The 17,146-nt window shown below is 37.1% G+C and overlaps 1 protein-coding gene across 2 annotated transcripts in view; it reads left to right on the top strand.

Moving 5' to 3' along the window:
- RNF13 (ring finger protein 13) overlaps positions 1-17,146 on the top strand; it is a 44,322-nt gene that overhangs the window by 13,526 nt on the left and 13,650 nt on the right. For both annotated transcript variants that reach the window (XM_075098732.1, XM_075098733.1), the window contains exons 4-8: positions 1,306-1,431; positions 6,262-6,349; positions 8,142-8,232; positions 9,575-9,680; positions 14,244-14,337. In XM_075098732.1, the coding sequence (XP_074954833.1) occupies positions 1,306-1,431; positions 6,262-6,349; positions 8,142-8,232; positions 9,575-9,680; positions 14,244-14,337 (505 nt within the window). The remainder of the gene's footprint in view (positions 1-1,305; positions 1,432-6,261; positions 6,350-8,141; positions 8,233-9,574; positions 9,681-14,243; positions 14,338-17,146) is intronic.

The raw sequence follows: 17,146 nt of genomic DNA, 5'->3' as shown, positions 1-17,146 counted from the left end.
AAACAAATAACTTATATTCTTATTTTCTGGCAACTCACCGCTCTTTAAAACCAATTTAAACAAGTGTGACTCTTGTAGGAATATGTCAAATGGTACTCCATTGCATTAGCATCCAAAAGCTTCTGTCACACTGTGACCTTAGTGCACACCTTCCAAATATAGTATTTTTTTCTGAAGAGATGTATTTCAAATGAAGGGTAGACAAAACCACCTCTAGGTCTACAGTCTGGATTCTTCTGTATTTTGGTAATCCAAATCTGCTGTGAAGAGACTGACAGAAAGGAATCTAATTAATATCAATCTAATTATTAATTAACTAATAGTAATCTAATTAGTGAGGAAGCTCCTTTTCAGGTGGTGTAGAGATTTGACCAAGGAAGCAAACATATTCTAGTAAAGGAAAAGGGAAAGTCTGCTCTCTTTAGAGCTAGAACAAATAGTATTGTGCAGTACACATTATATTCTTTCGGCATTCGTCTTGTGTACATTTCCGTATCAGCCGTGTTTACAGAGCATTTGCAGCAGTAGGGAAGAAGGGTGAAGGGAGTAGTCAACCCTGAAGTCACAACATCGTGGAGAGGGACTGTATCTCTGCAATGTCAGTGTATTCAGTATTCAGGTGAGCATGTTTCCTCTCAGAGAAGCTCTAGAATTTTTCAGCGGTGTTACAAGCATGGGTTTAGGAGAGTTTCTACTTCAAACATTTTCAGTAGTGGAGTACTGACTCAATAACCTGAAACCAATCCAAAGATTGCTTCAAGACTGATATTGCCAATATTTCCTATTTCTGTGAATCTTTCAACTGCAGCATATTTGATGATCTTTCCTTACCACAGTAAACGGGCTGTTTTGTATATTGGTTCAGTGTTGATTTCACACACCTAACTTCCTTCAGTTTCCCCTTTTAATTGCCAAATACTAAGTTTGTGTTGGTGTTTCTTAGGCTATTGTACTTTACTTTTCTTGTTTAGTCTCCATATGTCTTAGGATAATAGTTCCACAATATTAATGTAGTATATGCACTCCTTTCTATGCTGAATTATACTGCAAAGTCAGAGTTATGAACTTCTGATGATGTAATTGGAAAAACTATTTTCTTTCTAACTTTCTAGTTCTTTACAGATGTAAAGATTCTGCTTAATCAAATAGGGGTGTAGCAGAAATCTTGCTATGATAGAGGGCTAAGTTGATAATAAGAATTTGTTTAGCTAATTTATGAAAACACAGTTGTCTTTCCTTATACTTGTCTGCCAACCCTTTTAGTAAGACAAAGAGAAATTAAGCTCCTGTTTGTTTGTTTTCTAGGGATTCCTAATAAATTCAAAACCAGAGAATGCCTGTGAGCCTATAGCCCCACCGCCACTGAAAGACAACTCATCCAGTGCTTTTATTGTGTTAATTCGAAGGCTTGAATGCAACTTTGATATCAAGGTAAGATTTTTTTTTGTTTTGATTGTTTTTCTCTTTGTTTTAAGGTCTTAAAGAATTTACTGGTGCTTCAGAAAAATAGCTAACAGCAGGGTAGATACTGATGTGAAGGAAAGGGAGAATTTTGTTGTCTACAGGCAGATAAAGCAGTATTGTAATATGATTTAGTTTAAGATTGCCTGGTTGTGAGCCCGCTTATGTGGCAAATAAAGATGACGGATGCTGCAGCTTTATAATAGAAAGCATTCAGTAGCGATATAATCTTTTCTTGCCAGTTAGACTCTTTGCTGTCATGGATTGCAGGGGAGATTAGGGAATGGAGATAACATAAAAGCACCCAAAATCTGCAAGCCATTCCCTGGTTTGTTTTTTTGTTTTTAATAGCTGGATCATCTTGTGGTTCACACTGAGATCCCATGAACAATGGTAGTGTCACAGTTGGTTGATGGGGAAAGGAGACAGTGGGCTGCCGGGTAGAAACAGGCATATGTGGCAGGTAGGAATGTTTTTAAATGGGTACAACAGCTAGCTGTTGTATTATGAAGTATTTGTGTTATAAAAATTTTGACCTGCAGCTGAAATGGAGTATTTTCTGTGTTATTTTAAAAATACAAAATTAGAATTTTTTGTTTGGCTAGAATATATGGTTTTCTTGAAAATGACCCTCATATATGGGGCAGGAAAGGATGTCTTAAGGAAAACAGGGCTCTTAAATTTGTTGTTGGCTTTCATGAACTAAAAGGAGATTGAACCATATTTGCTGCTGTGTGGTATGTTCAGTTACGAGGTATTGTGGTTAAACATGTAAAGTCTACCCAGACTGTAGATTTCATCTGTAGAGGCAGCCTCACTGCTCATGTTATCTACCTTCACATCAAACTCAGGAATGCCACATATTTTGTACCATGAATCCTATCACCCTGTGTGTATATGGCTTCGTGGAAAAAGGAAGGGCAGATGACTACTTCTTTTTCACATCTTCTTTGCCTGTCTAACTGCTACTCCTAAATTGATGGGATGGTGTTACTGCTGAAGACACTCCTAAAGGAACCGGTCAGAATTTTTGTAATAGAATACATTTTTCATCAGAAATATAGCAAATACTTGTTTGCTGAAAACAAGTTGTTTTGTTGAAGTCGGCACCATGACTCAGCCTTCAGCTTTTTTACTCTGGTGCTAAACCAGAAAAATCATATCTGTTGCTCATCACAGAATTGTAAGGTTCTGAGAAGCTTTGGAAAGCTGCTTAGCTAAAGACAAGAATCAAGTAGGGAGCAGATGTGCAGAAGTGCTTTTCCACGTAGCTGTTAATTTAGTAAATGTGAACTCTTGTGCTTTGATTTTACACATCTTGGTTTGCTACACACAGTCAATGAGTGTTCCTTGCAGAAAGTGGAAGATTTGTATGTTACCGTTGAGGGATTTCCATGGTCAGTTCTTTAAGGATTAAGTCACACTAGCTCTGTTTGTAAGTATTTTTGGTTGTGTTTGTATTTAATGTAATATCCATGGAAGAGTGTATTCCCACACATTTCCTTATTAGGCAAAGAGCCAGGTAGAAAGTGGATTAGAAGTTCCAAGGCGAGCATGGGTATCTGTGTACTCACTGGCCAGTGAATTAACTTTTACATTATGTTGTTAGTACTATTCCAATATTATGTTACATAATTTCATACATACTAGAGCATTTTGCCCTGAAGTTTCTGCCAGGGAGTGGCATGTGCACTGAGATGTGAGTTAAAAGTATATATCAGTTACTTGACTGACAGGATGCAGGTTCAAATACACTCCAGTGTTTGTTAAAAAGTCCCATCTCTCCTTCTGTTTTGCATTGAAAACTACAAATACAGATGCATAGCTGTTTCTTGATTTTTATTGTGTATGAATCTTTACTAAGTTAGAACTGTCTCCCCTTCCATCTCTCTCTTAGCATCTAGTGATTTCTTAGAGTAAAACTGATGTCACAGTAGGAGAAGGGTGAAGGCTGGAAGCAAGAGGAAGTAGTTCAGAGCCTTTTGGAATGCGTCTTCTCACTTGTTATCACTGATTTTTACTACTCTTTGTGTTGGTGACCAGTGTGGGAAGGGACTTGTCAAGAGAGGGTGGTGCTCTGCTTCCAACTCCTGCAAAATTAGAAAACTTCTTTCTCAAGCCTGCATGTAGGGTCTGGTCGTCAGTGAGTCTGAAGTGTGGTGTTGATGTTATGTAGGAAGCATAGCGTATTTTCTGCCTACATCAAAGGGTTGTTCAGCAAAATAAGCATCACATAAAATTGTGCTATATATGGAAAAACTTATTAGAATGGTCTGGGATTATATGTAATTTAAGTAAATGACACCTCGCTCCATTAAAACTGCCTCTTTAGGCACAAAAACCAGCAAATACATCATTAAACGTTACATCATTTTCTGTATGCACTATGGATATTTTCTGTAGTGGTGTAATATTGGCCAAACTCCCAACCATGCATTTATGTTTACATCTAAAACTGTCTTTTTAAATATTGGGATTTCTCGAGGTGTTTGTATTTTCCAGTAACATTGTTCTGTTGTTGGAATACAGTTGTGAGGAATAAGGAGAGAGAATCCAAACTGATGGCACTCTGAGGCTTGTAACTGTTAAGGAGTTGATTGTCATTTTCTTGTAGTGGAAAACTACTATGCAATAAGAAATCACTTCCTGAAGCTGTACCACCCTGCTTAGACATATCTTAAAAATGGGTTAATGCTTCAGTTTTGGTGCACAATTAATGTTTATGTCTTTGGGGCCCTGGGTGTCAAGGGTGAAGTTGCAACTTTGCAATACAATTGAACAGGCAATTGCTACTGCTTTTTGCAGCTAGATGGTGTCCTTAAGCCTGTGCTCGTTCATGGTGGCTTGTGCAGAAGGCGCCTGGCTGTGATGATGCTAATGTCACTCTTTGCTCCAGTAACCCTGTGTCAACTGAATATCTTGTAGGCATATTTATGTGGTGTTTTACACAAACACCATCATTTTACAATCCAATAATTAGTCAAAGGACCTATGTTTTAAGTAAGTGGCAGAAGTGTGTAGGGAACTAAAACACTTCCTTAAGTAATATAAATTATTTACTACCTGTCCTGAAGGACATATTTCAGTGTACAATGGACAGTTAATAAACACCTAGTGAGGACATGATGTTAAAGAAATAAAATGAGCAAATAAAAAAAGAAATATTACATAGAAACTGTTACTAATTACCATAGCAGATTGCTGTGGATATGAAGATGAAGAACCTGTGATAACCAGGGGGCTTTAAAGTTCAGGTCACTCAATGAACCTTGTGTTCCTTTCTTTTGTTTCAACACTTGTTGATTTTTGTGATGTTATCTGTGGTGACTCCGTTACTGCCATTCTGTATCACAGGCACAGATATGTAGATGTTCAATGCTTTTAATCCTTTTCTTGTCTTACTTTTGATGGTTTTATTTAAAATTCTCATGCCTTTTTTTTTTTTGCCTATTTTTGCTGTTGTGCAGTGTGCAGGAAGGCTTTGTATTTCAAGCTTGACCTAGAGAACTTTTTAAAGAATAATTAGTGGAAGTTTTCCAGCTTTACAACTCCTATTCCTCATTATTGCTTGACTCTTGAGAGGAGAAATTGGGAGTGAGTGTGTATGTATGTGTATATATAGATATATTTTCCTTTCTCCTAACTTTGAGGCTAGAGGTCTTGAAAAAGAGCATCAGAATTTTCCTCTGGGTTTTTCAGATCTGGTGATGATAGTCTGCTGTAAAAAAGAGATGGTGATCATTTCTTGGTGAATTAGCGTAGGACAGAGTTCCATAAAATTTTTGTTCGTTTGTAAGGGTGGTGCTGTAGTTGGTATTTGATTGATTAATAAAACTGTTGTGATGCCATAATATCCAAATGATTCAACTGTTTTCCAGTTTCAAAGGTATTTAAAGCTGTGATCTTTGTTCTGTTGTACTTAATGGTTGTTTGTTTGCCCATTACATAAATATGTATTTGCGTTATAGTCCCCTTTAAATACATGCATCTAAGTGGAAATGAAAGCTATCACCATGTCCCATACTAGTTCAATTCAGAGCAAGTCTATCCAGATATAGCCAAGCTTATCACATAGTTGTAAACAGGAGTTGAATACAGGATGAAGCCCAAATGTTCCCCAAGGTTCTCTGGTGCTTTTTGCATCTTGTCATGAGTCTTTATACTGTTGTGGATGCATTGGAAGCAATATCTAAACGAATAGTTGTAACTTAGTTATATTTACATTAATGATAGTCACTGCAGCAAATGCCATTTACATGGACCTTAGGCTTTGCTTGTATTGACAAAAAGGCAGTATATATCAGAAATGTAACTGGTACACATAACAGTTATTGTTTTGTACCCATATTTATAATTTTCTACTTTTCCATGAGAGAGCTTCTGATACCTGTGTTGTCAGGTAAGAGATTTTCACATCTCCAAAGGCACAGAAAATATGCTACTCGTGTGCGTGAGCTATTAAGTGGTAATTTCTAGTTTACCAAAGTAAGTTAGTGCCTTTTTTAAACTATAATTAAATATTTATCTACCCATAGAAAGTTTTTAATCCTGTTTTTAATATATGTAAAAACTGTTCATCTGCAGGCGATATCACATGATTTTTCTGGAAAAACAATTACATGAGTGTAGGAATAATTATATGATTTTTATTTTGAAAGGTGACACTTGTTTTATAAGTGCAAAGGATGTTGTGTTAATATTTATAGCATCCTGGAAGTGAACCTTGTCCTAGAGAGGACAGACTGGTTACTGTAGTTTGAAGCAGTAGTCTTTCTAATAAGTATTTTGTGTGGCTTACAGGTTTTAAATGCCCAGAGAGCTGGATACAAGGCAGCTATAGTTCACAATGTTGATTCTGATGACCTCATAAGCATGGGATCCAACGACAGTAAGTACAGGTATCACTTCTTCTCTCCTGTTTGAAAATCATTTCACCCACTAGAGTATGCAGTACTAAAATCAGTGTAAAGTTGTATAAAACAAGCCAGACAAAAAAAACAAACAAGCAAAAAAAAAACCCACCCCAAACCACCCACCCCCACAAAAAAACCCCCACCCCAACCAGAAATCCTCCTGCTTTTAACATTTTAAAATGGGATGTGTTTGTATAGGAACAAGTATGTATAGTTGTGTATTATTTGTGGTGTTAAGTTTGTACATTCTGAGTGTTTCTTTTGTTTATCCTTTAGTTCTACTGTTCTGGGTTAAATGGTGAAACTTATGAGATAGATTTGGAAAATAGCTGATGTGTTAATTAAGTAGAAAGATAAGAAAAGTAAAAAAAAAAACCCCCTACTCTTTTGGAAGGAAATAAATCTTTAAAATACGACTTTTTAGTATTTGTTAGTGGTTGCACTTTGTTGTTGCACTGTTGTGTACATTTTTGTTTCTTTGGACAAATGGTTTTTAATTTTGTATGGATACATATCACATGTACATCTTTTCAGTTTTTCAGTTGGAAAAAGAATATTTAGAGACCAATGCGCCATTTTCTGATTGATTCTGATGCTAGCTGTTCCGATTTTAACCTTTCATGGAGTGCATATGTTCAGAACATCTTATCTAGTAAAAATGTTGCTTTTGGTTTATGGTATGTGTTTCTTGTCTGTAGTGCTGTTATGACTTCATTTGTGGCATTTCTTTATTTTGTCCAGTTTTTGAACTTGCTCAATATGGAACAAGAACATAAATGAGAACAAAAAAAGGCTTTCCAAGTGGAAACACCATTGAGTAAACTAGGAAATGAACCTTCAGCAAATTAAATGGCAGCTGAGTAGCCCAGAAAGCTATGTGAAAGTGGTTTTGATGAATTCCCAACCCATGTGAATCTTCAGGTTTCACTTGAGGAATCAAGATGTAGAACCATGCAGACTTGGGTAGTGGGAGGTGGCAGTAAGCCATGTATGCTTTTGCCTTGGGGAACCTGAATGGTTTGATATTAACTAAACTCAAGATACTTTGACCCTTAAATGTGAATCATAATTCAGAGGTGCAAATAAATTTGAAGTGAAGCTGAAGAGAAGGTTTTCTAGAATATGAGACTTATCTTTCAATAATTTTTCATTTGTGCTGCATCTTTTGAGCTTGCTGTTGCCTTCATTAGTAAGCAGAGAGGGGGGAGTCGGTTCTATCCAGTTTCTTGAGACTGAAATAAAGATGTGGGGTTTGTTCCTTCTTTCCTGTTTTGACCCTTTCTAGCCACAGCTGTTTCCAGTGTGTTAGTTTATGTTTAGGGTGAAAGGGAGGCAAGAAAGATTAATTAAAATTTACAGTACCAGATCACAAAATCATATAAGTTGCCAGAAATTCTGGAAATCAGTAGAGCTGTGTGGCTTTATCAAGTCTCTGAGTAAGAATGATGTTTTGGTTAAACTTCATCTGATGATGCCTCTTTTTTTTTTTTTTTGTAAAAATATTTTGGGTTTATGCTCCCTTTAAATAGTCCATTAAGAATTTTGATTTCTGTACCTGCAATAAAGTGTCTAGATATTCAGTAGGGAAGATAATCCCACTTCTTAGATGGTGTAAAGAAGTAGCAAGCATGTGCATCAGTCTGTATGTCATTATGTTAAAATATGTCTTCACATTGTGACAGTCTCATAATGTTCAAGTCTTATGTCTTAAGAATGCCCATAGAGTATCCGTGTAAAATAGTTTTATTTTCCTGCTTTTTTATACAGTTGAGATTTTAAAGAAGATTGACATTCCTTCTGTCTTTATTGGCGAGACGTCAGCTAATTCTCTTAAAGAAGAATTTACTTATGAAAAGGGGTAAGTTACCTCACATTCAGCTGTGTTATTCCTTGCATTGTGTCATTGCCTCTTTTTTGGATATTTATGGATTTAAAATAGGGTGTTGTGGTGATACAGGCTGTAGGTATTCCAGGTGAAACCATGTGCCTGAGAGCAATGGGCAGAAAGCATTTTAAAAATTAATATAAATTGCTTTCCTGCAGGAGGGTTACCATGTATTTATTAAATGTTACTCCTTTCATTTTCATATAGCGTTAAACATGTGAGTTTAGCTAATGATCTAGCTAAATGATCACAGAAATGTTTGTCAGAGCATACATATTTCAGATCTAAGGGTGTGTTCTTTTTACAGTATACGTCAGTTCCCACTGAAGTCAGATACTGATCTTTAAAGAAAAAAAAATCCTTTATTAATAGGTCTAGAACAAGTCAGATACAACTTTCTGATAGGTGAACCTGCAGGATGCATTTAAGATGATTCTAATGGGATGAATGATTAGGTTTGCACCGCTTCTGTTCTGCTTTTAAGTTTAAAACTTCAAGAAAAGCATTGTGAGAACAAGGTGGTTGAAATATATACCTTGAATAGAATGGAAAAGAGGTTTGTTTCATATTATTAGTCTAATGATCTTGCTTCTTCAGGTCTCCCTGTCTTTTTGCTAAATTAATCAGAAGAACTAGATTGTGTCATTCTTAAGTAGACACCTTGCTGATGAAACTACTTGATAAGTGTCGCTCCACATGAGTAGCGGTTATAGAACTACTAACACTTTTATACATTGTACCTTCTCAGGTGTTTGACTGCTTGTGCCAACAGAATAATAATGGCATTTTACTGCTTTAAGTATCAATAAATACTAGTATTCCGATACCCAGTTGCCAGCATCCGTATCGGATTCTCTAGGAAGACTTTTGGTTACTGTAATGTAATTTATTGACTCTCCAGAGGGCAAAAGGTGCACTTTACCATGCTTCGTGATTTGAAACTAAACCTCACGTATAACCCATAATGCTTTTTAAAATAAGAATGATTTCACAGTATCTTTTGATAGTCATGTTATATTTTTTTTTTGTTCTGCTCTGTTTTCCTGGTTGCTTTAGGTTTGTTTATGATTGAAGTCAGTAAGTAGTTTTAACTCAAATGTTCTAAGAAACATTGTTTTATTCTTTTATTTAATTGGCGTTATTATGTGGATATCAGCTGAATTTTCTATGTTGCTGTGCACAGGTAGGTGTTCCTTTAGTGTGTCTAGCAATAACCTTTTATGTTAATGGTTTTTAAAATTCTATTTCTTCTTTAATATTCATAGTTCATTAAATTCTAACCTATTTAGAAAGTGTTACCTTTTTCTCCCCACAGTGGCCATGTTGTGTTAATCCCAGAGTTCAGTCTTCCTTTGGAGTACTACTTAATTCCGTTCCTAATAATAGTAGGGATCTGTCTTATTCTCATCGTTATATTTATGGTAAGTTCCTTTTTCTAATAACATGTTTTCTTTCTAACAATTCATAGAACTGTCACTGAAGGTAAAGGAACAGCAGAAGCTTTGTGTGCTGTACATACCTGTTCCATGCTTACCTGTAATCCTTTATTTTCTCAGTACAGTAAACAGGTGCAGAATTTTGCATATCAGGAGCCCTTAGGATGTTTTACCTGGCATATAACTACTTACAAAGAATTGTCCTCATGGCTACTTTGCCACTGCACAAGTGCTTTTTTCACCCCATAAAGAATGATTTGTCCTTTTGCTCTCATACACTGAGAGTATGTCTCACAATAACAAACTTGTACTGCTTAATAAACGTTAGTCTCACTGTTCCACAGTGCAGATCTCAGCATTTTTTACTGCAGGTGTAGTAATCAGTCAGCAAGCTCAGAACCTGTTACAGCATATAGCATATATCTTACAGCATATACATTACCTATAGAGGTTCTCAGTTGGGCATATGTCTCCTATAAAAGGTAAAATAGCATAGCTATGTATTATTTCAGAATACTTAGCATCTCACTTTTTGGAGTCTCTGCTGGTCTCTGACCAATTTAACTATTTTCCCTTTTGATAAAAATCAAGTAATGCACCAACTGTTCTATAAGACTTTCCTAAAATATTTCTTTCTGTGTTAGTGTGTTTTGCGCTGCAAGTTATGTATTTCAATGACAGTCCTGGACACGTTTGGCACAATCAAAATTGCAGCAGCTCTCTGAAAACAAAGCAGAAGTAATCAACTAGAGGCAATATAAAAATCACCAATGCTTTGTCTGACCTTCTGGTGATAACCTTGGTCATAGAGGACTTTGTCTCAGTTAATTAGGTGAACGTGTAGCCTTATCATTGTATCCTGAAGGTCAGCAGTTTGAGATAAGGAGAGATGGTATTTCTAAAGGAAAACAGTCACCAGGGATAATGTTCTGTGAACAACTGTTGTTCTGAGACCATCAGTATTCCAACCTGAGCTTCACTAATAATCTGCTTCTAGTGCACCTAAGTTTGAAATTCAAACAAAATATTGGTTATGGATTAAATGGAATGAAGGAGACTATGAAAGGGACTCTAGTATAATTTTGAAATCGTAAATACTGGCTTTGCACCCTATCAAAATTACGATGAGAAGCACTGACCCATCATTTTTCAGAAGGATGCTAATTAGGGAATGAAGAGAAAGGCAATAAGAATAGTTAGGGGGTCTCTTACTTAAAGAGCAATTTAGAAGGTTACCATTGAGGAGAAAACTAATGAAGGAGGGGGGACATAATAAAAACTCTTATAATGAGAAGTGTGAGCTTTACTTTTATCATGACTGCCACTGTGGAAATTCAGAAGTGAGAGATTGTTTTTACTCTCAGGATATTTATTCATATTTTGCTTCAGAGTTTTTTTACCATTTCTGCTGCATTTGGTTTTAGATTATGTTAAGTTAGTTGCAAAAATTCCTTCAGTGCTGTCAACTTCAGGTCAATAAATGAACTAAATTAGAGACTGATTTGCACCAATTGCTTTAGCAAGGAACTAGAGTTACGGAACAAACAAAAGGCTAATCCCACTGAAAGGCTACATCTTAGAATTGCACATTTTTCCCGCACTATGAAGACAGCAGTTTTCTTCATCAAAAGTGGCATTACAAATGTTAGAGTGAGTAAAGAAACTTTAAAAAAGTTTTTTGTCTTTAGGGTCTAAGTGAGTTCTCTTAGCAGAAGCCATAGAATCACAGAATGGTTTGGGTTGCAATGAACCTTTAAGAATCATCTTGTCCAGCCCCCCCTCTGCCATCAGCAGAGACACCAGATCAGGTTGCTGAAAGCCCTGTCCAACATGGCCTGAACACCTTAATGATGAGGCATCCACAACTTCACTGGGCAGTCTGTTCTGGTGTCTCACCACCTGCATCATCAAAACTTTTTTCTTTATATCCAATCTAAATATACAGTCTCCCATAGATACTGATACTTTTAAATTTGCCCTTTAAGAGCTGGATCTCTTTGTATCAGCATGCTGATACTCTGAATTAAAATGATTTTTTACTTAATGTGTGAATTGGAGAGTTTCAGATTCCAAACAAAATATGTAGGGAAGAACTACCTGTACAATCCAAAAGGAATAAACAGATGCTAGATAGGATTAGCTATGAGAAGGGGAAATAAACATTTGATGAGGAAGATTTCAGGCATTTAAACTTGTTTCCAATTTCCTTGCTTATGCAATGTGAGGAAATGTAAGAAATGGCATATCTGTAAACTATAATTAAGAAATAATTTTTCCAAGTATATCCCAGTTATAAAAGCAAGGGCTTTGAGACCTGAATTTCTCTTCTGTTAGTGTCAATAGGTAGTCAGTGCTAAAATGAATGGTTCTCTCTGTGTATTAGAATCATGGGGTAAAGGAAAACCAGACAGGAATCAGGAGGAAATGATATTGCATGTCTGCAAGTCAGGGTCACCTATGCTGTGTATTTGGGACAGCTGTTTGGAAGGTTTTGAAAAGAGGTTTTATAATGTTGGAAATGTCAAAATCCATCTACACAGTTCATGTTAAGCTGTGAGAAGAAAAAAATGGGAGAGGTATTTGAAAGTGTTTTCCAGAGTGTAGCACAGGTTTGGAGGGGAAACAGGATAAAATCAGGCTCCCTAGTGATAAGCTATGAGGGGGCATGGCAGTGTTGGAGGCACGGTGTGCTTTTGAGGGCTTTCACTCTGCTCAATGACATACTGAATGCACTGGGGCACATTTGAAATGTGTATACACTAACACATGCAGTATAAGGAGTAAACAAGAGTAACTAGAAGCTGTGGCTTACTCCCAGAGCTGTAACATCGTTGGCATAAGTGAGACTTAGTGGGAGGAGTCCTGTGATTGGAGTGCTGTGAGGGACAGTTATGGGCTTTTCGGGAAAGATAGGCAGGACAGGTGAGGGGGTAGTGCTGTGTGTAAAGGGTGGGCTGGAATGTTTGGGTTTGTTTGGGTTTTTAAAATTTTTTTTTAAACACTGGTGATGGGCCCTGGCACCCCCAGAGCCCCGGGTTGGAGGACTGCAACTGGGGGAGTGATAAGCTCCCAGTTGACTTTGAACTTGTACAGGATTTGCTGCTGCAACTGAATGCACATAAGTCTGTGGGGCTTGATGGGTTTCCTCCCAGGGTACTGAAAGAGTTGGCTGATGTTATTGTGGGACCTCTCTGTTATTTGTCCCCAGTCTTGGGAATTTGGAGAGGGCCTATGGACTCAAACCTAGCAAATATTATTTGCCCTGTTTTCAAGAAGCTGAAAAAGGAAGACCCTGGTGATTACAGGCCTGTCAGTCTTACTTCCTTGTCTGGTGAAATTATGGAGAAAATTTGGGGAGTTACTGAAAAACACTTGAAAGACAATGTGGTCATTGGTCAAAGCTAACATGGGTTCACGATGGGAAAGTCAGTCCTTGCTAACTTAATATCCTTTTATAACAAGGTAGCCCACCTAGTGAGTGAACGGATGACTGGATATGTGGAGTTGTGTTTTTTTGGTTTTGTTTGGTTTCGGGGTCTTTTTTTTACCAAGGCTTTTCATACTGTCTTTTATTTTTCTAGACAAATGTCTGCCATAAAGCTAGACGTACACAGTGCAATGGGCGAACAATTGGCTGAAGGGTTAGGTTTAAGAGTTGTAGTAAATGGGGTAACATCTGGCTGGCAGCCAGTCATTAGTAGTGTTCATCAGGGTTCACCTTCATGGCCAGTGCTTTTCAATGTTTCTTTCAATGACCTGAACACAGGAGTCGAGTGCATGCTAAGTTTGCCAATGATACTAAATTAGAAGTATTTGGTTCCCTTGTGTGTAGAGAGGCCTTAACAAAAAGATCTTGATAGATTAGAGAACTGGACAATTAATTGGTGCAGTGAACTTGATCCCAGGGAGGTTCCAGGTTGGATTCGGTCCTCATTCATTTGTGGTTTTGGCCTGGCTTTTTTCAGGAAATATTTTTAACTAAGAAATGAATGTGAGACTCTCTGTTATCAAGTATCTGAATTACAGCAGAAGATCTGCAGTTTACACGTACAGCTCATTGTTTAGCTGGGGTAGAAAGAGTCTGAATGAACAGTTTAGATCTGAATACACTTAAAAAGTGAAGCCAGGTGTGATGCAGAGGATAAATTTTATTTTGCCAAATCAATTACAGCTCCAAATGGTCCTAATAATATTTGTCCATAATATACATACATTCATACTTTTTTATAATAATCTGTTGTGAAGTGTATCTTTGCCTTGCAGGGACTCCTAAAATGAGAGGCATTAATGCTATTTATAATATTAATACTCTCTCAATGTTTACCTTATCCACAGTGTAGATAGGTGTAGAGTAACTCTGCAAATTTCAAAAGGATCAAGAACATCCTTTAAGCTTGTTTGGCTTTCTCCTTGAGTCCAGGCAAGGGAAGAGGTGATTCAGTTTGAGCTGGGGTTCCCTTTTGACTAGCTTACTGTGAAGTTTCATAAATAAAAACTTCTATTGTTCTTCTATTGTTTTAACTTGCTGTTCATGTTGTCTGTTTCCAGATCACAAAATTTGTGCAAGACAGACACAGAGCAAGAAGGAATCGGCTTAGGAAGGATCAGCTTAAGAAACTTCCTGTACATAAATTTAAGAAAGGCAAGTGGATCATTCTTTGTCTAACTAATTAGACTCCATTGTTTTTAACACCAAAAATCCTCTAAATTGAGGGGGTTTGTAGTTTCGGAGATAATTTTGAGTACACTTGAAATACATAGTAGAGTTTGGAGTGAAGGCACACAAACAGTTTGACTTGACCCGGTTCTCACTGAAATAGAAGAGTTCTACCATTTCTTTAATAGAAGCAGAGCATACACCATAGGCAGACTATGGCTGAGAATTAAAATGCTTAATATAATACAAAATCAGTACAGAAATTCCACTAAACTTGCTTGTTGCACTCTCTCTAACAGTGACCACAGCAGTCAGTCACTGTGCTGCATTATTTCCATTATTTGGAACTCCCATCTGGGGTAATGCACCCAGCCCTGGAGTCCTCAGTACAGGAAAGACATGGAACTACTGGAATGGGTCCAGAGGAGGCCACAAAAATAATCAGAGGGATGGAACATCTCTGCTGTGAGGACAGGCTGAGAGAGTTCAGGCTGAATTCAGCCTGGAGAAGAGAAGGCTGCGGGGAGACCTTATTCTGGCATTTTAGTACTTGACAGGGGTTTATAAGAAAGATGGGGACAGACTTTTTAGCAGGGCATGCTACGGTAGGACAACAGGTAATGGTTTTAATCTCAAAGAGGGTAGATTCAGACTAGATATAAGGAAGAAATGTTTTGCAATGAGGGTGGTGAAACACTGGCACAGGTTGCCCAGAGAGGTGGTTGATGCCCCATCCCTGGAAACATTCAAAGTCAGGTTGGACGGGGCTCTGAGCAACCTGATCCAGTTAAAGATGTCCCTGCTCAGTGCAGGGGGGTTGGACTCGATGACCTTGAAAGGTCCCTTCCAACCCAAACTATTCTGTGGCTCTATGATTATTTGTCTGGAAACTGATAAATACTGGTAGCACGTAAGTGGCTTGACATTGTAGAGGCTATAAGAACAAAACTGTCTTGTGAGTATGATTTATCTGCTTTTCCAGAGGAGTGGTCCTTTCATTCAATCACAATATCTCTGTGAGGGGAACAGCGATTCAAAATTAATGCCAAAATACTTGCTGTTACGATTCTTTGTAATAGTTAACTTTATGCAAGATCTAATGACAAGATGAGAAATAGAGCTGTAGTAAGTTACTTTATTCAGTGAAATAGAAAAGCTGCCTTAAGTCCTTCTCTGTAGTCTGCTCCTTAAAGGAAGAAAAAATCTGCTACTTCTCCGTTTTGTTTTTTAAATGTGTTACCATTTTACCATCTGATTGTTCATTCATACAAACTAGTCCAAGGTATGAGAAGAAAAGGTAGAAAAAATACTTAATTGAAATGATTGATTACTACATAACGTGTCAACAGAGAATGTATTTGCTGAGGCTCGAAGACTCTGTTAGGGGATATGCCTGGCTTCAAGGATAGAACCACTTACTGTTCTTTGCCCTTGATAAAACCAGCCTGCATTATTAATGACATTGCTCTCACTCTATGCAAAGCAGATGTTCAGTTTGAGCAGATACAGTATTTGAGCAATGTTAGTCAGCCTCACAGGGGAAAATAAAGAAAAAAGAGTGTTCCTCTGCAGGGTTGCCTGAACCTTGCTATAATGACCTATTGCTATGGATTTTAAATTAACTCTAAAAATTACCTTAAGCCAATAAATCTTATATTAATTTTGTTTCCTCTTACTGATTCTCTGAGATCTAATTAGAATAAAAATGCAAATTTACATTGTACTTTAAAGAGAAATTTGCCATGAAAAAGTTGCTTCAAGAAAGTCAGTTAATGTCTTTTTCAGTTAATTCTGTGCATCTGTAATAACTATCTTATACACTGGCTACTTAATCATGGAATTCTCTTACTGCTCTTTTCCTTATTCTCCTCCCTTTTTGGTTTTGCTGAATCTTACAAAATATTAATTATTTGGAGCTCCGTCATTGTAAAGTAAACATGGCTGTAAATATCCAGGTATTCACTGCATTCAGTGGCTTATGAAAAACAGAATAAAAAACTTATTTTCAACTAGGATTTCAGCTTCTTTAAGCGAAGGATTGTTTTGGTTCTACTGCTATGAAATGAATCCCTTACATTTTAAGTCCTTTTACTAAAAGGACAAAATTTGACACAGTACTTGCAGTAGGTTAACCTTAGCAATTGCAATAAAAATGTATTGCTTCGTGCTTCTTTGAAAGACAGGATTTCTCAAGACGTTACTGCGAAATCCATTCACTTCAGTCGTCTTAATGATGTATCTAAGCAATCTTACCTTTTGCTTTGGAATTATAGCTGAAAGTAACTCCTGTAGACTATAATCTTGTTTTCAGGAATGCTGGATTTTCTTTTGTCTCCAGTGTAGTCTTAAATCTGTTTGTATAGAAACAGATTGAAATGTTAGTCAAATACTGAAGCTAAGACACTGTAGACACTGGTTCTTCTTTCTTGCGCTGCTTTTGGTATCACAAATCACTACCTAATAAATGGTTTCACTGTACTGTAAAAGGGTTTTTAAGGGAACACTGACTTTAGTGGATGACTAGAATTTAGTAGGTTGGTAGGCAAACGATGATATAATGAAGGTGGTCTGTAGGGGTGATTGCACTTGGACATACTTAAAGAATTGTTAACAGAGAAAATGCATGAACCATCTTTAAATAGGTTTGAGTCAAATACCACTGTAACACACGGGTGTGTTTTACTAATTTCTGTAGGCTTTAGATCAGGCACTTAGCATTTCTGTAATGAGTAGAGAATGCAGTGACAAAAGATGTGGCATTGACTATCTTTGCAAAGTCCTAACCAGCAAGCCT

Source organism: Phalacrocorax aristotelis, chromosome 7, assembly GCF_949628215.1.
Source record: "Phalacrocorax aristotelis chromosome 7, bGulAri2.1, whole genome shotgun sequence".
In the NCBI taxonomy this organism is placed as follows: Eukaryota; Metazoa; Chordata; class Aves; order Suliformes; family Phalacrocoracidae; genus Phalacrocorax; species Phalacrocorax aristotelis.
This window is presented reverse-complemented; position numbering and strand designations above follow the sequence as displayed.